The following is a 25,915-nucleotide window of genomic DNA, read 5'->3' as shown; positions in this document are numbered from 1 at the left end:
ATCTGTACGTTAGAAAATCAGTGACATTTAATTGCTTGTAACACCGACAATGATCTTTTTTGCAGAAAAAACAAGGCGATCTAATTGTTTAGTGTTCCTCTGCGTTAAACAAATATAAAAAAATTATGATTTTTTCCATGCAAACGCCCAATTACAGAATGCAGAATTACAGGATATTAACTGGGTACATATATATGTCAAGGTCAGAATTCTTGTGGGGAAGTTTATGACCAACACGCATCAGGGTCATGGAAGTAGAAACATCACAAATCGGCTGTCAGTATCTACGATCAATGCTATGTACATTTTGTACTAATATTTTTTTAATTCATTGTACAGTCATGACAATCAATTGGTTTGAGCTAATTCATAGATTAAGAGTCTGCTGCAATTTAATTTAGACTTGCAAGATTGTAAAAATGACGTGGAATTATTGCGTGACTCGGAATAATTTGAAAGCGTTTCCGTCGGGAAAAATAATTGCGTTGGCCTACTAAGGGTGTAATGTTTATCCTCATCGTTGCGACTAACTGTTGCAAGATGAAAAGGGGAAAGGTAAGGTGAGCGAAATGAATCTACAGTCAGTTTAATTTCAATAAGCACGTCTGTGTCGTTGCTTTATTTTGTGACGAATGAAAGCCGCTTGCTGGCCAAGGGATTGAGAACAAAACATATATTTGCTTGTGTGCGAAGTATGTGCACGTGACTGTAAAATTGTGTAAGTGGACGTTAACAAGTTTCGCACTGGCATACCTACATATAATAGGCATAACGTGTCGTTTTATTTTTTGTAGTCAACACTGATCACTAAGGTGGTTCTTATATGGGGTTGAATAAAAATATTCAAGATGGTGCCTGTTGAATTGGTTTCAAATGGTAAAACAAAAATTCTTTCATTTTCTTAGATTTTTATTTCAATCCCCTAGTCTCCCTGTTTGAGCGGAAAGTTTCAAACTATCTCAAAAATATACTCATTCGCTATATTTTGTACTGAATTTTATTTCAAGATTATTCGTAGTCAAAAAATCCATATTTTGGAATATTCTGTGAGACTCATCTTCTTTTCAGTGAAAAATGAAAAATCATAAATGGGGTATTCCATGAGAAACGTGTGCGACATTAATTCGTGTTTTTTCAAAATGACAAATGATCAGATTAAGTAAAAAAAATATCCTGAATATTTACATGTCACCGACTGTGATATTACGTAGCGTTGACATGTGGGTTATTCCATTACAGTGCTGACTAAACGAATGCTAGTATTTTGTTTCAGAGTTTCAAAATTCTTTTTCAGATTATGTTTGATTGATAAAACGATTTTTTTCAATGAAATGACGATGAATCTCACCGAATATTCGAAGTTATTTATTATTTTTTTGCCTATGAATAACTGAAATAAAATTCAGTACAAAATATAATGCATGAACATATTTTTGAATAATTTGAAACTTCCCGCTTAAACGGGGAGAATAGGGGAATGAAATAAAAATCTGAAATAATTGAGGAATTTTTTTTCACCATTTGGAATGGATTTGACAGACTCCATCATCATTTTCTTTTTTACCCCACATATGGACCACCGTTACGGATCACATTACGAGTCACGATTATGCATATAGGATGCTAAGAAGATCATTGAACTTATTTATAAATTTCACGTCTAATAAATGGTCGATTTGAACTGACATTTCCGCGCCGTTAAAAGGTTAATTTACGTCAACACGCGATATGTTTTATTGCCACAGATGCATTACTTCAATTACTTCCAAACTATGTGAACCGGTTGAGTTAAACTAATACAGCGGTGAGTAGTGAGTTTTTGTAAAAAAAAATTTCATGGTGTTTAGGGTGATGTAATACCTAATTGACATATGCGAAAGAAGAGAGAAATTCTTTACCATTATTCGAGCCCTCTGTGCTGATAGAATATACCAACTGACCCGTGGCAGTTAAAACGCACCGCACGTGAGTTAGAGAATGGCTGTACGAACCTGAAACATAAAAGAAATTGTACGTCAGAATACATGCAAAATTTAATTATTATCGAAGGTGAGAAATTTCGTGTCTATATAGTAATTACGCAGGTTTATTCCGAGAAATAATTATCTTGTTACGCAGTTTAGGAAGGTGGGCGTAAATAAAAATTGTATCTTGCCAATTGCGTAACAACCTGAGAGACGCAGCCTGCGGTTGAATACATAAATGACAACGTGCGAGACCTCGACGGAATTCCAAAACTGAACCAAACATCTTTTTGCATACTAAGGATCGGGTAATTGCCGTTTTTACCGCAGAGGTCGAGATCTGAATCCGAGATGTTCGCGTGACGTTCGACGTAAATGAAACGAGAGTTGAAAATGAAAGTAAAGCAATAACGCCTCATCGCTCGAATTCTGTGGTTGTACGTTCGGTATGCAGGTATATTGATTAAATAAACAGCTCTGCAATCACTGACTTACCTGTAAATACGTAAGCTTTTGTGGTTGCGTGAACCGTTGATCGGATGCCCTTGATTAACGCGTCAGCAGCACTGCGTGTCGAGTGCGAGCATTAAAAACTACGTAGATTTCACGTAGATTATAGTCGCGCCCATAGTGATAAATACTCGTACCGCTATTATACCTTTCCCACGGTGCAGCAGTTCCTTTTATGTATTCATTAGGATATTGCATATTCATTAACCGGAACATTTTTCTTTCGAAACTCGATCTAGAATGCTGAGAGATTCTTGAGCTACCACTTGAACTTTGCTTTAGGACGATTTCAACGATATTCAGGAATCTAGAAATTCACGCAAATATGGATATAGGTAGGTATAAGATTCCCACTCTGAGTTTCGGTACTCGCCTGCAGATCAAGTTTTTGCGATAACGAATCATGGATTTATTACCGTCAGTAAATTACAACCGTGAAAGATCGTGAAAATAATTACCTCGTGACAACGAGTTGCGAAACTGAAAACAACAGCTGTACAAAAAATGTAATGTTCATAAAAGTCCCGACTCATTCTTTAATTCTGCACGATAACTAAACGCTGATTATTATCATTATTCAATTGTGTGCACAAAAATGCTCCGACTGTTAATTCTACAAAAGGTAGTCTGAACGAAGTTATTTTATCTTTCTTTCTTGTTATTTTTTCGTTTGTCTAAAGCGTGATCGCCACTCCTCGGCTGTGCCTCGTTTCTTCAGGATACCCTGTTCTGTAGATGTCTATCGTGAGCGAAAGGATGTCGGTGTAGTTAAATCGATCGAAGATCGAGGTTAGTTTCTCCAGACCGATGCCTGCGGAGTACCTTCACATGCCTATCTCAACACTGGCTCAGTTCCAATCGATTCAATGCAGGAGCAATCCGCTTAGAATTGCGTTGTGTAACCGATTGAGATGGCTGAACCGGATGGTGTGGTAGGTATACCCGTATGGTAATTGTACCCCATAGTCGAGATATACATAAGGGTGCTTATAGAGATGCTTCGAGCTTCTCACTTGTGTCTGAGTACCTTGTTCCATGCATTTTAGTTTTCTCAACCAATGTCTAAGAAATCATAGAATCGTGAAACCGTACGAAGTGTGGTAAGATGCCGAAAAAGTACTAGAAACATTAAAGGTTTGGTATAACAGGATTGGAATTTCTTAGAAATTAATATGAACCCGGTTCACGAGAGATTTGTTCAATTTGCATAAACATTGGTTGATGTTATATCGTTGGGTTGTGAGATGTTCTTGACGGATATTCATGGATTATTAGTTAGTCAGAGGGAAGGGGGGAGGGGGAGGGGGAGGGGGGGGGAGAGAGAGAGAGAGAGAGAGAGAGAGCTCAGTGAACGTCCGGAAATTCGTTACAGGGTATAGTCGAGGAGGGAACATAAGAGCTAAGTGATACCCAGCCCTCAGAGGCGGATGAAACCCTGTTGGGTCTTCGCTCCCTGGCGTTGGGCACTCTCGCTTCGTTACTTGTACTGAATATTAACCATCACGCATAATTAGCACCAAATGAAATTCGATACATGGCGTAACTATCCCTTCACCTTGTATATCATTGGTGTTAACCTTGTACTGCAAGGCAAAGAAAAGGAAAAACAGATAGAAACTGTAGTAGGTATATATAGGCTCGGTTCTGCGTACAGATCCCGATACCGACATTTTACCGATATTCTTAATCGGTTTACAGCTAAGACACAAACTTTTTTTTCGGGTATGTCCCAACTCTCGTTGGTTTTGTCTATCATCGGAAAAATATCTTCCGTTTTACGCTCTGCGTTACCATCGGATAGATTGTCGGAAAAAAGGGTTTGCGTCTGAGTTTCGAGGTGGCGAAAATATCGGTAAAATGTCGGTATCGGGATCTGTACGCAAAAGCGACCCTATACACCTACTAACTGTTCTGTGAATTTTGTATTTCAAACAATTCGCAATGATCAAAGAAGAAGGGTGTGTACTCATTTCGAAGTACACTCGAGCAAGAACTTATCCTCGAAGTAATTGGTGCGTCCAGTTTACCGAAGCGTAAAATTCACATTTTTTACAAGCGCTAGTGAATCGGCTGACAAAAATTCCGCCACCTAACACGGCTCGTTTTTTTTTCCGCACGTTTTAGAGGCTGAAGGAAGTCGAGGCCGACTAGAGTATAATAGCGTTGTCGCATTCAGATCGTGCGATTAGGATCCTTGCGGGATTGGAACGTTGCGGTGTTACAAGCCCGTTTGCCATGGGAGTTGGCGCGGTCAGTTTGTAACCGGCAAACGCAGAAAGCGTTAATTTGCATAATGCCAGAGCAATCTCTGCCTGGTACAACAATTCACAAACGACAAATGAATTCGCTTTGACTAATCGTTGAACAACGGCTGCAGCGAGTTCGCTCTTTTCCTTTCTCTTTCTCTTTCTCGGTCGACAGTCATTTCCCAATTCATGATTCAAGATCTCTCATTTATCTCTTCTCTGGTTTCGTCAAGTGGTTCATCCTCCCATCGCATCTTTTCACATTGCAAAATTGGAGAGAATCGCACAAGTGAGTAAGAATTAAATTAAATAAATAACACAGGTTTATCCTGTAATGGGCGAGAAATTAAGGAAGTCGAATTGATGTAGATATAATATAAATTAAGGAGGAATGAGCTACGGTTCCAAGAAATACTATCGAAATTTGTTTGCGTGTTCTATGAACGACCAACTCATATAATTACAATTCAAAGAAATTACGGTAAAATTGCATAGGCAACAAAAGTTGAAAAATGATGTTAAGCTCTTCCGGCTGAAATGAAACTGTAAAAATGGAAAAAGACGCAAATACTTAGTGGTGGAAGGGCGTAAATTGAATTTCCAAATAATTTAACGAACACCATAATGGCGGCACAGGTCAAAAAACGGATATGAGTGCAATGTTAAAATTCCTTTTACACCCTTATGACAGGAACACCTGATCTTTCGAAGGTTACGCCATTCTGGTCCACCACAGCCTTCGACGCATTGTTTTCGGTTCATAATTTTGTACTGATCGATGGTTTCCGCCGCTGAAACACGCGGCCCTTTCGCTTCGGCTATCGAACGAACTAACCGGTATTCTTAACACCGGAGAAAATCTGTGTAAGGATTCGATTTCGAAGGACGGAGAACCCTTGTCTGCGCGAGGAGTACGAAAGACGTATACACGCGTAAGTAGGCATGGTGAGAAATGAATAAAAACCATGCGATGTTTGCAGATTCAGTATCTACGTGGTATAAATACATAGTAGCGATAGGCTGCGCAGTAAATCCTCTCGGCAAGCTCCGATACGGCACTAGTCTCGTACGTAGGCAGGTAGGAAGGTGATGTACACGTGAATTCATACGGATAAGCACGATAATAATAATAATAATAACAACAACAACAACAACAACAATAATAATAAGAATAAGACGTGGATGTGTTTGAATAAAAGTCGTATATACCTCGGTCGCCGCCACGTGCGGTCCTCGAACCATGAATGCCCATTAATAATATCAGAGACACTCCGGCAGGGTACGGCCAACTGTAGCCTCTGGACAGTCTCGTCGTGCTATTTATTGCCACGTAATGATTATTTATTAATCTCACGCCATCAACGATATTGCTGTGCGCGCGCGAACGAGCGGCACATCTGTTGGGTCGCTTAAATTCTACGCCTGTCTTTTGCCATCGAGCACTGCCGACGACCATGAGGACAACTACGACGACTGCGGTTCGTAGTACCCGTAGTAAAAATTCCCCATACAGGACTCGGATGAATCTCGCCTGAGGTCTTCGGTGTGATCTTTTTTCATTCCTTTATCGCATTAGAATTCACCGGTACTGTACGTCAACAACATCTTTGTATAGGTAGAGTTGAAGAAATCGTACGAGTTAGTTATTGGAACTGAATTGAATAACGATATATTTTGGAACTGATACAGTAGTATGAATTCAACGTGGTGTTGAAATTGTAGATTTTTTTTCCTGGGCAATGTATGTTTAATGTTACGGAATGTAACGCGTTCTGTATGATATTTTTTAATATTTTAAATCCAACTACGTACGCCGGTTATGATTGGTGGGGTTTTTTTCTTATGGGTGTGACCGAAGTTTTGGTTTATTGGAGCTAGGCTTCATTGTTAGGTAATGGGTCTGGAGTTTTTTCCAGACTTCTTCTTTTCAAGCGTGTTGCATAAGACTAGAAATTATGGGCTAGATAAACGCCAAATGTGATGTGTTTAGTATACATTAGAGCTTATTGTCAGGTTTTAAACTTTCCTTTCAGAAAGGCTAAAAACTACGGCTTGAAAACAATACTCTATACCTATGAGACACTTGTCTTGTCGTTAGAATATGTATATTATTAATTTGTCCGTATAAGTTTATGTCAAAAACGCGACTCATGTAATCTTAAGTACGGTCTCGTATGAATACGAAATTAGTTTACACTTTGAAACATAATTCGTAGAATTTAGTTATTAGAATCGTAGAGCGAAATTTCTTGGGTGTATTAAAGTTTTATGTATCAAATGATGGTTAATCCACTTTGTTAAACCAAGAAGTTGATTGACGAGCGATTTGTTTTTTAACGCGCAAAGGCACGGGTACCCATAATTGTTAGTAGATATTGAATTATTTCTAACGATTGAAAAACCTATAGCAAACAAATCAAGTTGTATTTTGTGCAAAGTCCCAACTAGATATTTGTATAAAAAATTGCTACCACTGCAAGATTCAAACTGCATGTAACTTTATACATAAAGAAAATTGACTATAATAAAACAAATATTCAACAGACTGAAGCGGGGGGAAAAAAATTGTCATTCTTGTATGTTAAGGGATCGTCTCAGTGTGAAATTTTCAAAAAATTGTTTTTTTTTTTTTTGCATTATCGTATAGTATACACTGTTCTAAACATTCTCTCAAATATTTAAATCGAAATTCAAATTATTACGGTCGCTACAGCGTTTCTTGTAGAAAGGGAACGGGTTTTCTACCTGCGCGAGTACTAAGGTGCTTAGGTTCTATAACCTTGCAGAATAAACTGTCCAAGCATTTCAGTTCGTTTTTGACATCCACCACGGATAGACGTACGAGAGAAACCCCCAAGAAAAAAATCAAGACCTGGCATCGCCGATTGATCGTAAGTAAACGATTTATATAAACTTTTCCAACTTCAATCTTTAAACGCGTTTTTCTCAGAATGGTGTTTTTCAAAACGGTTTCCACTCTCAAAGGAAGAGTTTTAAAGATATCTAGTTCCAATTTCGGGAGAACATTTTAAACGTCATTCTTTATCGCGCTATGGAAGCTTTTTTTTTTTTTTTGAAAACTTCCTATTTTTTTTACGAAAAACTGTCGAAAAAAAGGGCCACATTCGACACTTTTTGTTCAAACCGCCGCCATTTTGTCAAATTTGAAAAAAAAAAAAAACCCTCCATAGCGCGATAGCGACTTTCCTACAGATCAATAATCTTTTTGAAATTTTTTTTTCAGATCAAAATTGCGGCCGTCATCGTGGAAACCGTGCAGCACCTTTTTTTTTCACGTGAAATTACAACAATTTATACAACAATGATGCACTCAATAAATAAACTTCAAAAAAATCATTTTGTATTCTTCATAAACGTATTTATTTATGAAAAAAAAACCGGACCGATTAGTTTATGTGAACATTAAAAAAAAAATTCGCGAAAATCAGTGATTTTTCGGAGTGTCACACTGAGACGATCCCTTAATTACAACTGTACTCGACGCGGGCTCACTGGTATACAAGAGCGAATATGCAGGAATTATTATTCAAAGGCATTATAATTACGATTTCACTTTCACCGCGTGTATTCAGTATCCAGCTTAAGCCCTCGCGCTGCTTGTTAAAATACCTACCCGTCGTTTGATTGCGACAACAACGCGTAGGATGGTATTTTTGGACATTTTTTCATTCATGAATTCTTGAAGTTAATTGATGCGTAAGCTGCCCCCTCTTGACATCAAAGGAATTCGTTGATTTTAATGAATCATTTTAAATACACTGTACAAATTTATAAGTTAGTCCTTGATTGTAGAAAACCTATCAAAATATACATTTCGTATAAAAGATGAAAAAAAATAAAAATACTCGATGCAATCCGATCGTAATTCAAGTGATACTCGAACGAAGGTTTTACGCTTCCCTGACTCGGTAAATTCATTTCGCACTCAAACACAAAAAGGTATATATATATATATATATATATATATATAGAGTGGTAAGGGATGGAGTTTCAAAGATACGAGTCATTGTACGTATAAGACTGGAGCTTATCGCATGATGGCGGTAATTTTGATCATTGTTTTATATAAGACCTTTGATCTCGTACCTAGAAGGATTGATGATAGAAGACGGTTTTCAGGATACTTGACAAAAAAAAAAAAAAAAACAACAATAACATAAATTCAAACGCCGTTTGGACAAGCGGACTGTGAATGTGCAGAGGTTCAGACTAATTCACTTCACAATTATTTTCTACAAGAAGCTTGATTTCTTAGATTACACAATCGAATCAGTAAAGATATTTCAATTTTATCACAGATATTTAATTTCTGAAAAATGTGAACCTTTATAGAAATGACCCTTTCGGTGAAAATTTTACTAATTTCTCATCAGTTCACGTGCCGCAGGGTTTCTTCTGCGAAAAGCTAAAAGCTTACGTAAGTGATGTCAACCCAACCAATAACGTGCACCGGAAGAGTTATTTTAAATTTCTTCAATCACGAAGAAGACGTGCAAGTAACTAAGCGGAACATTCTACTCGTCCTCTTTCACTTCCTGAGAGTCATCCCACGTTTATATGTTCGCCGCGGTATCGTTGAAACGTATTTTCTGAGACCAGGAAGAAATCGTATAAGTTGAAACGAGATAAGGAAATTGGAAGTCACGTGAGCTGGGCTCTAAATATTATCAACCTACGAAAACATACTTGTAGACTTTGCTGCTAAGATGAAAAGCGAATATTGATCCTGTAGGTTGTCTAACGTCTAGACGTTGAACATTGTAGTACAATTGTTTACGTACCTAATTCATACTCATTTCACAGAGTATTCAAAGAACATCTTCTCAGTCATAAAATGCCTTTTCCGTAAGTGTACGTATTGGGGCTCTAAGAATACTGGCAAACGTTGATCCGTGTCCAAAGGAGTGTAGAATAAGCGAACAATTCGCGTGGCAGAAATTTATACCGATCTCTGATAATTGCTTATTATTTCATTAGTCAGCATGACCCTTTTAAGGTACCCAGAAGAACGAGCAATTTTGAACCATTTCATCAACGAAATTGAAATATCAGCTGTATGACTGTTAGTAATTCGTTTTAATAAAGCAGTCTCGTTTCATTATAAAATCACCCCATGGTAGGGAGATATTTTAAACAAGTCTGTGTAGGTATGGTTGGCGTTTCGACGTTCGTGCGTCGTTACGGCGATACCTTGAGGCGCGTTACGGAACTGAGGCGCAGCGTCTTTGCGCGGGTTTGATTATGCCCTGAGCAGAAAGCCCCTTTCCTCTTGGGCGGGTACGTAAGGTGCTGGAAATTTGTCTCAAGATTTGCATATTATACAAAGGTAATGCGACTGATACAATTTCTAGGAATCGGTACTTCGGTCCCTTTTATAACAAATTACGAGCAAAATCCCACCACCCGCGGAGCTGGTTTCATTTAAATTAACATCAAATTGGTACTGCCTTTGATACTGGCAAGTGAACTCGTTCCTTCGGTCAAGTCAGGTCAACTTGGGTCAGGTTAAGATTAACGACAGGCAGGACATTAGCTGGTTCACGATGTAGTAATATCAAAGCGTACAGTCTTCATTTGTCATTGCCAGACTGATTGACTATGAAGTCACGTTACCAGATCACTGACGGTCACTGTCAGCTAATAATCCTCGCGCGTCGTCGCTGTGCGCAGAACAAAAAATACGAAGACGTGTGCGTACGCTCAAAGAAATGTCTGTTTCGCATTTCTAAGAGACATTTGTTTATAATAGAGAACTGTGACTTGATACTATCCAACCGCGAAGAAAAATGAGAGTCAAAAATCAAGCATCCGCTATGAGACATACATCAGGCACCGTACGACGCAGAGTATCTTTCGCCACGGTGGATCGTCTGTTCAGCGTTGATTGATATGCTTCTTTCACGTAATAAGAAATGTTTCTCACTTCAATGCCGAGATGTATTAGTAAATAGCAGCTGGATTATGCGGATTATTCTGGGATCGCTGGATAACTGCGCACGATTGTTTGTGGGTAAATTTTGGGTGCGTAAAATACGTTCTAATCCAACTCGAAAGGTGATTTTCGGTGAAAACAGGGTACGGCGGAATAAAAATAGTATTGATTTCTACGATGTCTCAGAGAAGACAAGGTAGGTAAAAAGGACGTGGTTCACGTAAGCTGTGTCCGCAGTTCTGTGTTCGCTGTTGATGTCTTACAGGATGTAGTGGTTAGTGACAAGACCGTATGGTGGAATTCGATTAGCCGGAGGGTTGAAATGGTGAAAGGTAAGAAAAAGAGGGTACAAAAAGAGGGTGGGATATTAGAAAAACTCTGGAAAAGCTACGTGGGGAAAGAAGGCTGCGTTCGTATCTCTAAGCAATCCTTTCAACCCAGTTTCCTGGCTTTAATGCCGCCTCGGAGTCGCAGCCATCTAGATACTTTGGAAGGTTAAGAGTATTTCAAAGCAAAGAAGTGTTATTTTGACATTGGGATTGAATCTAAGATGGTGGCCGATGTTGACCATCGGAATGAACAGGCTGTGCAGGACCGAATGAAAATGAATCGAATCAAATTATACCTGTATTACGACAAGCCCAGAGAGTTTATCTTGGTTGTACCTACAATCTACATATTGCATGAGCGTTGGGAATTTGATAATAAATGTGTTTGGGAAAAGGCACTGTATTTTTATCCCTCTCGCACGTGATTCATATCTTTAATTACGCGATGAAAATGAGATCGCGTGAGTCCATTTATCAGATTTGGGTGGCGGAAGAATATGATTCAAGGTACTTCGACTTTTGACAGTTACATTGCACAGTTGCGTCCGTGAGTAATTACAGTTTTCGGCACCACGTTAGTTAATGATGAACGTCGGTAGGTACTGACAAAATTATGTTACGAGTTGTTCGGTGTGCACTTATCGTTTATCTGTCATTACATCCGACAATATTCATGCAGTGCGATGGTACGTCAGAATTATCAAAGCCACGGAGTTGAAATGTCACGACAGCGATGCTGCAGTGCTATAGACTAAAAATTTTGCCGGTTCAGCCGTGTACGAGCATTTAGTTTAATTATCGCACAATGTCCATTACGTAATCTATTAGCGGATATCTACGTTGGACAGGCGATTATTAAGTCAAGTTTTATTTTTAAACGATTGCCTCTTTGAATACTACTTCCACGATCAATGGTGTCATCTTGGCCATTTAACTCATCGGGCAATTATTTTGAAAAAAATTAATCGCTCCGTAATGGGTCGGTGAAGTGAAGAAAGAATTAATTTGCAAAAAAATTAATAAATATAAAATTAATTACAAATGGATGATTCTACAAGTAATATGAAATTGATATTCATGTTTCTGCACAGAGGATGCTGTAGTCAGTATTTATTGAGCGCATTCAATGTCACTTATTTTCACTATTATCAAAGCGTACGCATCACGGTTGTGAAAATATCCCAGTTACCATAATTCTACATTCAATACCGAATCCAACTATCCAAAGAAAGCTTTATTTGATGCGAAAATAACGCTAACGTGACGAGTAAAATAGTTTTTGGATAGTTTGGTTCAGCATTGCATGTAGAATCGCGCTGACTGCGATATATTCACATCAGAGATGCGTAGGTTTTAATAATCGTCAAAATGAGTGACATTTTATTTAGTCGGTGAAGGCTGACTGCAGGATCCTCTTAAGAGATATAAAACCTATATGAGACATGTACGATTAATTTTAGTTAAAATTGCTTTCGGCGTCAATGATCAAGTTTGAAGCAATCATTGAATGATTCAAAACAAAACGACTAGTCTGCTGCCGTTTTTTGTGAAAAATGAATGGGCAATAATCGAGACGAGAAATTTAAATGAAAATTCTATTGATGTTATTCAGATACATCGAATGAGTACTGATCAGAGAATGTACAGCATTGTATAACTGCGTTATTGGAGAGAAAAAACCAACCGGTCAAAGGGAATCGAATAGTTGGAGGATTTGGTCGTCACGGTAACGTGAAGCCCAGAAGCCTGCCAACTTTTGACGGTATTTTGACCGTTCGGAAATTAACCGGATAGAATTTTACGATTTCCGGTTCTCTCACGTATGTCCTGCTAATATTCTCACAGTTTATAAAGTTTCGGTACATTCAGCTTCCAATAAACGAGAAAAATTTATCTCATAAAAATAGGAAGCCAATTTTTTTAACGAGCAAACTTTGTCGCACTTCGTAGAGGCTACAAAATACAGATGACCGAAACGTATTTCGTGAAAATCAATACGAATGAAACCGCGTGGAATGATACGATCTGCTTGACGAACTTTTTAGCTGCAAAAAATCTCTCATTCAATTCGGTTACGTCAAATTTGGACTAAAAGAGATGTTCCGTCGCAAAACCCTCGCAACATTTAAAAGATAATTTACAACCACACATCTTGTTTCCAAATGTGTTCTACTATCACTGGTTCCTTCAGTTTCCTATACTTACTGCTGTGTTCAACCTTCCAAGTACTTAGCTGCATTTTTTCCTACCACGTCCGTATCCTGAAAATTGATGACCCTTCTTCTGTCTTTTCTCTACCCTCTCCCAAGCTTTCCTTCAATTTGAAATAAGCGAATTGTCTACCCACCCATCAACAGAGCATTCGTCCGTAACCATTTATCAATCCACTCATATATAACAATACAGCAGTCCGAAGTTGATATCAACAATCTATCACGGTACCAACTTATTATTAAATACGTTCCTTATTATTTTTAATTATTATCAATATAAATTCAAACTCAACGACCTGTAATCCTTTCATTAGTATTACAGAAGTTCACGTGACATCCGATGCTGTCGCAAAAAACCGGCAAACGTGAACAATGGAATTGATAACAATCAAGAAGAAAAGTTGAGAATCATTACCAACGCAGAGTTACGCAATAAAATGTATCAGTAATTATTTCTTGGTGTGAAACGCGGCAAGTTCGTTGTTAGATTGTTACCACGAAATTAATGGCACATAAGTCGCAAAGTGAAGGTGCGTCGTCATAGCGTGTGCTTCGGCACGTGGTCGAGCCGTGACCAGGTGCTTGCGGTGTGCAGGGGCCGTGCAGTGGCCGTGAGACTCACCTTAACACTGTCTCGGCAAGGGCAAGGTCATTAGATTATATAACTGGTTAGTTAGTTAACATACGTAGTTCATCGACGTTAATATACGTATATGCATTGCAGCAAGTCACGCATACTTTTGCTTTAGCAGTGAAATGTGCAAATTTTGCGTTCTATCAATGCCAACTGTTTCGTCTGTAATCTTCGACACAGCTTTGAAAATTGAAACCTGAATCGAAGCGACCGAGACGCATCGCTTCGTGCTTGAATTCGCGCTTATACTGGTATTAGCGCGGCGAAACGCGTTACGTAAATCCGCTGGGTTCACGGTCCACGAACTCGTTATCAAGGTTCTGCCACTACGTTTATAATATGTACTGGTCGTTTATATACTAACACGCGTTCTACGGAGGCACGTCCGTTCACATTCCGGGCAAACGACCAGGCAGAAAACGGTTACCCATCATGTATGATACTTGTACTTTCAGCGGTTTTTAGATTTCGAATTATGCTTTACATGGGGATTGAATTTCGCAGTTTGCTTTGCAATACAAATCACCGTACACTTGACAGTTCCTGAACTTGGTGTATTAGGAGCTACTAACAATTTTTTTGATGGTACCAATCTGTGCTTTCACATGTATTGGCAATAATTTTCAACATTGCGAAGTGCCACGAAAATTTTTTAATAATTTCTCATACGTTCCGAAATAACCAACTTTATAGTGACTTTTAGTAAATCGGTCTTTGTACGAAGTCTTCGTTCCCTATAGTCTAACTTTGCAGCCGTGCGAAAGCACCTAGATCAGACCTAGTGGTAGGGATTGTAACTTGAAAATGTAAAATGTGACTTGCACCATATCTGGACACCCTGTATATAACACGCAGATACACATGCCAACGTGTACGATCGCGTTACCAGTTTATTTCTTAGTTTATGATGGAAAGCATCCGGCCAGATGAACGACGGCACGAAGCCAGTCAATAATAAAAAGGCAGGACACGTGCGGAGAATAAGGACGAGATGAGGGACGAAGCTTGACCCGTTTGCGCAACGACTCCGAGATGACGTGACAGTTCTATCCCATCCGCTGCGTGACGGAATCTGATATTTTTCGAAAAATAATCGCGCATTTTGGCGTGTCACATGAAGAATAGATTATACGCTCTTTTAAATTGTGAGGATTCGTGCAGCAGAATTACGAGGCTGCTGTAATTTCATCTGCAAACAATCTTTCCCGATTTGAACACATGCTGACGTAAATTATTCGCGAAGACGAATATGGAGTCCTCGAGTGGTTGAGGTTTGTGTCAACAAGGTGAATCAGTACTGTGAATTCATTGTACCCTGATTCGCATACACGGTAAATGTTGCATGTACGTCTTTTTATTGCATTCTCTATTGTTCCGTAGCTGTAGAGAAGAAAAAGCTTGGATTGTTATTGTTGAAGACCTACACAGCTCATCTATTAACCGATTCGTTTTGACTCATAATTTAAATTACATCCAGATTCAACACACTCCGTACAATTGTGTTCGTCAGGATCATTCTTGTTTTTCCCGTACACGATTGGTTACGGTTTAATCACGCGTACGGTAGATCTTGTTAAACAGACATCGGTGTAGTGGATCAAATATAACGTCAATGATCAGTATTGAGAATTTCGAAGCCCAGCCTTTAAGAGTGGGACTTCAATTTCGTTGAATTGCAAATTTTGCCGTAACAAATGTAGAATGATCGGCGTCTTTTGGATAAAGAAGTGAAAGTGGAGTACGCTGCGGGAATTCACGAGGAGGAAACTCGTTAATATTCCGGAATCGAAGAAATGCCTTAATCGATGATTTCATACAAGATAAGAATTCCCATTTTGTGGACCTACAGATTTTTTACTGTGAATATTTGGAGTACGACATGACATGCCATAATAGAAGTCCATTGGTATGAAGCGACACGAAGTTGAAGCGTCTGTGGAAGTAAACGAGGCGTAGGGAAAATGGCACTTGAGAATATCAGGTTCAAGGTTGTCACGATCGGGCGAACCTCTGAGTTACCGTCTGCGAAACCATGTTATAGGATAGCAACTCGCGTTATACCGGTTTGCCAGTGACTATCTTGATCAAAGCGTCGAGGTATCGCTCGGACACCGTGCTGTGCGCCCTCAGAAGCGGCTTAATCAGCTATTGTGCGAACTACTTCCAACCAGTGGCGACCAGTCGTGGGTACAAAAGACATTCTCTCACTCCCTGTCTCGCCGTCTCTTACTATCAGCGTCTTGCAGTCTCATTTAACTCGACCGCAAACCTGGTACGTAGATCAGCATCACTATCAACAAATATTATTTCAATACTAAAGGCTGGCCTCGCAACAAAAGCACATGACTAGCATCAGACGCGATGATGCTGATCCTTTTCGCACCGTAAGAGTGTACGCAGTGAACATTGCGTCCCTGCCGTGGAACCAGGAGAATCGTGATGCAGTGATTTACCGTGAATCACTTTATTGACTCAAGCGGAACGGGAGTGTTGCATGTTGTAGAGAAATTATAATCAGGAATCGGATGAAGGGTGAAAGGGTTTGGTGAACGTGGACAAATGGAGACGTGCAGGATTCACGTACCTAAATCTTGTACGTTGGACGAGCGCACATGGTAAGCCTTTATCCTGTTCGAAAGGGTTTAATCGTAGGATGTTTCATTGAACCAATATTTATTTCCGCGCCATACTTCATACTACATCTCGATGTTTTGTACTCCGATATGACGCACCGACCTGAACGCCATACATTTACTTCTGCGCATAAGCATACTCCGACTGCTGATGGCGATGATTCACTTAAAGCCAAGGCGAGGTTGTCTCGACCCACGAGCTTTAAGTGTCCTTACAGTAAATCTCACGGCAGTAGGAAGAAACTAAAAATACTCCATGATCCTTATACCCTTATAAATATAGCGTGGGAATACTGTTTGTTACATACAAGAAGATTCCGTTTCGTTGTAGAAGTTTGAAAGAAGTTATAATCAAATTCTTACATCGTTGCAGATAAAGCCACTGAGGAATCCTGGAATGGATGGATGCCACGGTCGAATAACCATTATCGAACATGTCCGCAAGACCATTAAACTATTGCTAAAAGTGAAGTGTCACCAAATTGACAATTTTTATCACGAATGACTATTAAAATTTTTTAGCTACCACTGTTCATGTCGTATATCCATGTATTGAAAATGTTTTTGCATCTGACCGTATGTATACACAAAAAAGGTATACAATCCATAAGAAAAATTAGAACTTGGTGTTGACAAGTAAAAAAACATGAGAAATTTGTGATACAATCTTAGTCAAATTTTTTTTCCTTTGTCACATTGCGAACTCGGATACATAAGTATTATGCACAAAACGAACGAACACAAAAATTGTAAGCAGTTAAAAAGGAAACACGGCATAATTTTTTGTACGCGTCCCATATACTGCGGGTATACTTTATATACCATAACTTTTATCGCGGCAAGTAAATATACATAGTATGTGAGATCCCTTCAAATAGTACGAGGGGAAAGTATGTGTACAAATTAAAGTAGGCAGGAATACACATATATATAGAACAAGATTTGCATTTGATTTATTACTTCCGGGCTTAATCTCCACCGCCACGAGGGTTTTTTTTTCAATTTTTATCTGTTAAAAATGTAATACCGTGTACATTCTTTTCTATACGAATACGTGTATGCGAGATGCGCCATTGTGGAACAGGGTAGAACCGTACGAAGAGGGGGTCGTGCTTAACGCGTCATAGTGAAGAATGACCCGATTACTGTAACAATGCGAAAAGCCTACTTCGGTCTCTCTCTTTAGCTCCTTCACCATCCACATCTCCCTCGCTTTCTCTCTTTCTCTAGTGTACACTTTCCACTGTTTTCCCGAACGCGGAACGAGCTTTCCAACGTTTGCGACCAGCGCAGCGGCGGACTACGAAAATTATAGCCGTGCAACGGGGCTAGCAAATTACGGTAGGTATATTTTGCATAGCTTAAAACGGCTTAAGTCCTGCTACTCGCTTGTAACCGGGCTACCGTATCCCTTATGCTATGTTACCACAGCTCCTATCCCTGCAGAGGACACATTTTAAACTGGCAAAAATTCAAAAGCTGAAAATATCCGGAAGCCTAGAATTCTGGAGAGTTGGTAGGTATGCCTTTGCGAGTGCGATGTACCAGGTGAATGACAACATTGAACGAATGCGAATTTCAACTTTCGCACCTTGACGCATGTCTTTTTGAAGGCTTGTACAAAGTGATACTCGAACAACAGTTATTTCTTATGATTACTAAGAAAATCTCGTGTTAGACAATTACTGTTTATCGTGAGTTTTTTTCCCTGTCAACTTTGAAGGTTTTCCCCATTCCGACCCTCGAGCTCTGCGTGAAAAACTAAAATCATTTTTTAGCTATTGTTCGATAATTTCCACCACCCTGTATAGCCGCATACTTAAACGCCGGTGAAATCCAGCTGGCACACAACGATCTTCTTAATTCATTCCGGAACATGGGAGAAGGGGAGAGTTTTACCCCGTTAAGGGGAATGAATATCTGCTTCAGCTCGGAAGCGCCGAGTAGTATTCTTCGAAAGTTTGTCGATTCGAATTCAATGAAAGTTATTCACAGGCAGGTGGAAGCAAGGGATGGGGGGACAAGATCCAAACTCAATTTAATTGACTTCTGATTGCCTATTGCCGCTTCATCTATCGATAAAGGATGATTGAGTTTTTCAAACTTAATTCATTTTCAATTACTAACTTTCGCCAGATAACACTCTTGCTGAATTAACACATTGTCAGTGTCATGAACGAATCTGTACCGACTCATTAATTGATCATGCCTAGACGAATCTTAAAGCAGACGAATGACTTGCAACATTAGCGGAAATCAGGTTTCTTGGATGATATGCACTCGAATTTAAAATACATCGTGAGGTAACTTTGCCTTTGGACACATGGATCTTGGACCGTACGAGGGAAAATAACCTTGGCTATGATTGATCACAAAATTCTATTCTCGGAACAACAAAGTCAGTGGCCTCAATCGGTATCTCTATCTGTGAATGTGGTGACATACAGCGCTAGGAAAAGCTAGAGCTAGTTACGCATGTGCAATGTGTCAAAGAGACTGGTAATTGTTGGTAATTGTACACAAGGACGACCTCGATTCTCGCAGAGACGTCCGTCAGTGATTAGCCTTGCCACCGTGAATTTGGCACGGCCGCGGCCGTTGTGATATCGTCCACGTCTCGGCCTTGGAAGTTGATCTTAAAATAATTGGCTTTTTCTTGCTTCACCCCTAACCATATGCCTTTCTTTGGCTGAGAGGACCATTCCAGCGTGTAAGAAAGGGCGTCACGGACGGCCAAGATGGTCCTGTCCCTCTTGACGTTTTTCGGAATCGAATAACACTCAAGAAAGCAAGGGATATACGAAGATGGAGAAAACAACGGCTCCGAGAGACGTGTACGAATTCAGTGGCAGGCTGTGTGGCCTCCCCTCGGATGTTTCACGTGACAGAAAAAGCCTCGTAGATCCGTTGAAGTAATCGTGATTTCACCGTAGGTGGCTATACTGCATGCGCCCATGATTTACCCGACGTCCGTCCACGCTCCAGTAAATGGCGCAAACGTCGAAACAAAAGAGCAACGGTACTCATTCCATCGACATGGAAGGAGTTTCTTTCACGATAATGGTTCCGCGATGACTGTGTGCCTCGAATTTTTATGCTGTCGTAATTGACTGAACCTTCATAGGTAGACTGCACCGGCACTGTGCTCGTCGATGAGCATATTGCATTGTCTTGACGAGGATACTCAACCCACGCTATGGTCTATCGATTTCCTGCATCTACATGATATTACGTGAGACCTTAGCCAATCATATTATCAGACCTAACCCATGCAAGCTGGAAATAAGAAAGATGAGAGGTGATCAGAGTGATCAACCGAAAACTGATCGTGGCCAGAAAACATGTTTAAAAATTTTCAGTCGAGAAATACCAGCTATCGAGTCAATCGTCGGGCCTGGAGGCTCTGCCTGCATGGAGTTTCGGACGTGCGATACGCGATCCCTATCGAGGAACGAAGTAATACGATAGTATTGCCGAAGCGTATAATAGAATTCAACGGACCGTTGAACCTCGGATGACTATCCGAGGCACTCCTGATGACGACGGTGTTGTGCTGGAATATGGAAGCCAGCCAGCCTCCAGGGGTTGCTCGTTAGCGTCTAGCCGGCCTCGGTATGATGTACCACCTCTCTGTGCGCCCTGGTGTTCTGGATGTCCGTGCCAGTGTGGCTATACGGGCACGGAACAATGTGCCATAACTCACTACGCCTCACGTGTTCACCGATGCCAGGTTTGGCCGGACTCCCCGAGATCGTGCCGAGGACAATCGCCGTGCTGCCGGACCACACAAACGCGCGTGCCATCCTCTCCTCGCACGCTAGGAGTCAAACACACGGTCATCTCCGAGGGCGGAAAAGAAAACGTGACAGCCAGCACCACCCCAGCTACCACAAATTGCCCGTTGTTCGATGAAACAGTACCTACTCGGTTCCCCAACGTGTCTAATGACAGGTGAAGATGTGACCGGAGGTACCGGCACGTCTGAACTGATCATTTAGATGGACGTAGAAAGGATCCATGGAAGTGCGATGGAGCAACAGCTGCAGGATTAATGCCTCGAGCATGGAATATGCTTACCTGACGATGTATAAGATACCTAGGTAAGAACGTTCAGCGGTATGTGGATGTATCTACATATTCGCTGAGCTATGGGATAGACAGACTCGTAGCCGGTGGTATATTTCTTCACGTGCCGCGTGCGTGAAAGGCGTATCTACATGACGGGAGAGGATTGCGAGAGACCCAAGTCGGTAATAAGTCACGCATAAGAACCTAATGAATTAGTCCTAGGTAGCGTGTTGTACTATTGCCTCCAAGAGCCTAGCAGATATCCGCGGTGCTTTTACCATTAGTATCATTTCAGCTCTCTGGCGCTGCAGCTGCAGTTTGTCGATATTGTCAGCCTGTCGGCCTCGCCTCTTTCCTAAAGTGCCTCACAATTACCTCGAGCATCATCATGCCGGAAGGAGCACTACGCACGTATAATATTATATACCCTACACCTATACACACTGGCTGTTCGTGAAACTGGACGTTTCGCTATAAATTGTCAATTTTTTGAACGATATCTCATGAATCCTAGCACTTAGCAGCCTCCTGTAAACTTCGCCTCCTGTAAACTTCATAACTGTCTCGGTCTATTTTTCAAGTTACAAGATAAGTTGAACAATTCATGACGAAAACACGTTAGCTACACAGAAAAATTGGAGGAACAGAATTTCAACGCTGAACGTAGAACGAAGTAATTCGAGTTTTTCATGCAATGTAACAGTGTGGAATAGTTCTGCGGCAAGTTTCACACAAACTTAAAATCACCATTATGAGTATATGTCTGAAACGTAATCCTGGTTCATTTCCATCGTGAGGAAGGTTTAAGAACCAAGTTATTTAATTATGAAGGCGGTGTATACGTAAGTGCATTGCACCGGGACTATAAATGTCATGTGAACTGTTACTGCTGGGCGAGGAAATCGCTCGAATGCAAATCTGTCTGACAGAAATGCACGCGAAGGCAAGCAGGGCTTTAGCGTTGAAAATATTTCATTCCAACTGACGTTATACACGATCTGTTTCACGTGGAATTAAAACCTTCCAGAGGGGGAGGGGGGAGGGCAGGGAGAGAGAGCGAGAGAAATGAGGGGAGGGGGGTTGGTAACGATTTTCGATAAGCAAAGCTAAAAAAGAAGTCCGATATAAATCCTGACGTATTTAACGTAGTTTATACCGACGGAATATAATAATTCGAGTAAAAAATTGTTGGTGGCAAAATTGGAAATGGCTGATTCAAATTACACGAATGGGTCACATCACGGAACTCATGTAGGTTCGCTTGGTAGTATCTGGCTTCGCGGAGGGTTCTAGCGGAGTTTTGTAGCAGCGAAAAACATCAAATCGACAAAGACGATCAAAGAAAAACTCATCCCACGGTAACCGTCACATGCTAACAATAAGTCGTTGCCTGCTGAATGGAATGGTAGAGAGAATTAGTAGTACTCTGCTTTGCCGTTGAGATTCTACAGCTTTCATCTCATCAGCCTAGCCACGTGCAACCGAGAAATAAAAATTGCAAAAAGGGAAAAAGGGAGATGGCGAAAGAGAGAGAAGAAAGAGATGCGAAAAGCGTCCGGGACTTTCATCTCAAACCTTTAATCTTTCATATTCAATTTCAGAGAGGTATTAGTTAGCGCTGACATTAATTTTTTCTGTCAAGTTTCTCACTTTGAGTCATGTATGTAGAGTTTACGATGATGTGATGAACTGACTGGTGCAATAACGCTTATGACAGGCTTACGTACTTATGTGTCAAAATTCAATCAAGCTGCATTCGTTTCTCACAACGTGACGACGCGTTTCCTTCGTTTAACTAATTACGACATTATTCAAAATTCGTCAACTTTCAGCATCGCTAAATTGTGCAGATCTTCTCATCACCCTTAGGTTCTTTACATGTTCTACGAGCTGGATTGGATAGCGTTAAGTAATGTCCGTGGTCAATGGTCAAGGAAATGTAGTACACATGCATATGTGGTACAATGGATCTAGTGTGCATACAGTATCAGACAGTAGCTTGGATAATATTGGAAAGGCCACGATTCCAAATATTTTTTTGCTTCAATTTTTACGGAGGCATTATAAGCTAGTGTGGCCGTGAGTTGTTTCTTCAACCATACCCTCGAATATATTATGTGTTCAACATTTTTCTGACTGAGTAAATCAACAAGTCTATAATAATCATTTATTACTTTGAGATTTTTGAAAGTAAACCAAAGCTTAGTTGGGTGATTAGTAACTGAAAGCGGAAACCTGTCTTACTGGTATGTGAATAAATTTCAACACATTACGACTGGACCCAAGACATGCTTTACGTCTACTTGAAGAATGATTAAAGAGGTCAGTCGTCACAGTAATCTCTTCTGGGACGGTCAACGGGCCAAACTTTAGAAAATTCAATCAACGCGAGATGTCCCAATCGTTTTTTATGGAAATCGTAAAACTGCAAACGGAGAGCCAAAAGCCGAAAGGGTGTCCGATGGTGATCGTTACGGTGGATAGGTTATTGTACAACACTACTGCAGTCCCTGCTGCGCGCACGTCCGGATGGCCGAGTAACGAGGATATATCCATGTACATATGACCAGGGTATAGACGGCTGCAGATTGGTAGCGCGGTTCCAGGATTGTACGGTGCATAGTGCATGTCTGGTCCTCGCATCGCATAGGTCGTGTTGTTGGTCGTTGTTATTATTGTTGTTGGGTTTGGTCAGGTGTGTCCGATGAACGCAGTAAATCTGTGAGAGTTACGCGCGTCCATTCGCGAATAAACGCGGTGCAAGAGAGAGATTCATGGCGCAATTCAAGGGGACTTGATATTGTTAGTCAGAGGAATTATATTCCCGTAAATTCGAAGTCAACTGATGTTTGTTTGACTTTTTACCTGGTATGAAATAGTGCTTACACGTGGATCCGAGTTATTTGGATATTCCGACGTCCGAATTACTCGGATCCGTCGGTTACGAAACTTTGAATCGGGATAGTTTGAGTACCTACTCGAATGGTTCGAGTATCGAGGTAATTTGGATATCTTTACAGACTGAGTATTGTTTGAATATCCGGATAGTGAGTATATTCCAGAATAATTTGTACACAATTTGCAAATAAATTACTTTCCCATTACAAGTATAAGAAATTTAAAAAACAGTTGTGTGTTTTTGCACACAAAGTTTTATAAAATTGTAAGTTAGCTGTCAAATTTACACGGTATGTACGGCAACTCCAATTTGCTATACAGAAATTGTATTCTTGCTTTACTTCTGCATAGAAAATCTGCAGTGAATTAGCAACCATTTTCAAGAATATACATACAATAGTAGTTATAAGAAAAAGGTAGCTGTGATACTTGCAGTAGTACAACTATCTTAACAAGAACCCCGCGCGGGAATCCGAACTATTCGTATTATTGTGATGGTTTAAGTATCCAAATAAATCAAGTGCTCCAACTGTTAGAATAGTTCGGATAGTACGGATACCCGGGTACTCGAGTACTTGAACTGTCCGGATAGTCCGGATATCCGAATTCGAAGCGTTGGAACCGGTGGATCCGGGTTGTTCGGACAATCCAGATACCCGAAAAAGTGGTACTTCTAGTATGCAAACACGGAATAGTTTAGTCGTGAAACTTCATGTCGGTACCTTTAAGGTTGAACCTTATCGACATCGCGGCAGAGAGCCGACCAAGTGATAGCGGAGAAGTTTCAAAACCCGGGAGTATGTGCGAAGAGAAATTAAACACGGACGATAGATAAACTATAAGTTGAGTACTCGGGAGCACATTGCGCCACAGTAATAAGAGATACTTTACTGAAATGTCATTCCAATTGGAAATACATTGAATGGTAAAAATTTTAATACCGGTTATTACTATTGTTACACCTCACTGGGCCTCCAATCGATTTTGGGAGGTGGCAAAGGGTGTAAATAAATGATTAATCGGTAAGAATCTAGGCTTTCTTGACTTCACGATTATAACAAATTCCTCGCTGCGAGTTTTTGAAGAGAGGATAGTTACTTTTAAAGTTTTAAGTATAACAGAGTAACTGTATTTATATTCATATTAGGTATAAATTGTGTTGACTATTGTTGGGCATAGGCTGATTGGTGGATCCACCACGACCCTCAAGCTGAGAAGAGCACGTTGGGTCCTTTTCAAGTGGCCTGTATGAAAAATTTGTGACGCAACAACCCTAGACCCTTTGGAATTTAGTTTGTAACTTCCACATTATGTAAGGTACCGAGTACAAGCTTCTACGTTTACCTAAGCAACCGTTGCATAATTGTTCGAAACTCTTGGAGTAGGAAAGATGTTATTAAATGAAAATTCAAGCACGGAAGTCCGGGTGCGCCAATTGTTCCGAATTGATCGGAATTCATACCTAAAATAATGAATAAAAAAACCTTGGGAGAACGAAAATTGCACAAGAAAAAATTAGAAACTGTTCTACCTTCGACCGTTCCAGTTATACTGGCATCTTGACGAAAATTGACGTTATCTTATAGAAGCTTCTGTTCCGTACAACAGAAGTTCTCATCGTCATTCAACGTAGTATTACCAACAGGAGAGATAAGAAAATACGAGAATAATTCATCCGCGTTCGCATCTGTGTCCGTGTGTGCTAAAGGTTGAAGAGAGATATGATCAAGTATTCTCAGCATTTGAATTGCGAGGCATGTTTGAATGCATATATAGACACTGGAATATGGGTGCTAGGCATTAGTCCTCCAGGCATTAACCCTGTATTCGGTCGTGGGAGGGTTAATGTTTCGCTGTTAAATCCCGTGGGTTCATGGCGCTATTGGAGTTTCAAATGTGTTGTGAAATCGATACAAGCGATCCGTAAGTTGTCATACGGCAGCGGGCATTATCCACCGGGAAATCTTCAGATCCGACATTGCGTACTTTTATTGTTTCAGACGATACAATGAGAATTCTTCCACTCCACTACTATTGTAGCTCTTTAAAAAAATAATCAAGCATTTCCGATCGAACGAACAAAACGACGATCCACGTTCTCACAGCAGGAGAACGGCTCAGTCTTCCGGGGATGAAATATTTCCGTTTCCAGTTGAAAAATGATATGATGACACCGACATATTGATCAAAATGGTGAAAATGAACAGTAGCAGGGTTTTTCAATCAGCTTGTCGTCAACGTTAATGATTTTTACCTAATTGTTTACAGCAGCGAAATATCGACTCTCAGACAGTTGAATAATCGAGCATATCTTTGGGAAACGTGCTCATTTTCTTGCAAGGCTGCACAAAATATGGCCAACTTGAATAGAACAATCGTTCCAGTTATTACGAAACGATATTTATCAATGTTGATCCCGATTTATCAATCCCGTGGTTGAAAAATCATTACATGAACAAATTCCTGT

The 25,915-nt window shown here is 40.2% G+C and overlaps 1 protein-coding gene across 5 annotated transcripts in view; it reads right to left on the bottom strand.

Moving 5' to 3' along the window:
- LOC124310326 (CCR4-NOT transcription complex subunit 6-like) overlaps nucleotides 1-25,915 on the bottom strand; it is a 482,747-nt gene that overhangs the window by 75,113 nt on the left and 381,719 nt on the right. For 2 of the 5 annotated variants that reach the window (XM_046774137.1, XM_046774138.1), the window contains exon 4: nucleotides 1,899-1,991. The exons of 2 other annotated variants lie outside the window; for them this stretch is intronic. In XM_046774137.1, the coding sequence (XP_046630093.1) occupies nucleotides 1,899-1,991 (93 nt within the window). Of the gene's footprint in view, nucleotides 1-1,898; nucleotides 1,992-5,929; nucleotides 6,000-25,915 lie in introns of those variants that run through there. One more of the 5 variants, XM_046774140.1, reaches the window with a different exon arrangement.

Source organism: Neodiprion virginianus, chromosome 1 (assembly GCF_021901495.1).
Source record: "Neodiprion virginianus isolate iyNeoVirg1 chromosome 1, iyNeoVirg1.1, whole genome shotgun sequence".
NCBI classification, from domain to species: Eukaryota; Metazoa; Arthropoda; class Insecta; order Hymenoptera; family Diprionidae; genus Neodiprion; species Neodiprion virginianus.
This window is presented reverse-complemented; position numbering and strand designations above follow the sequence as displayed.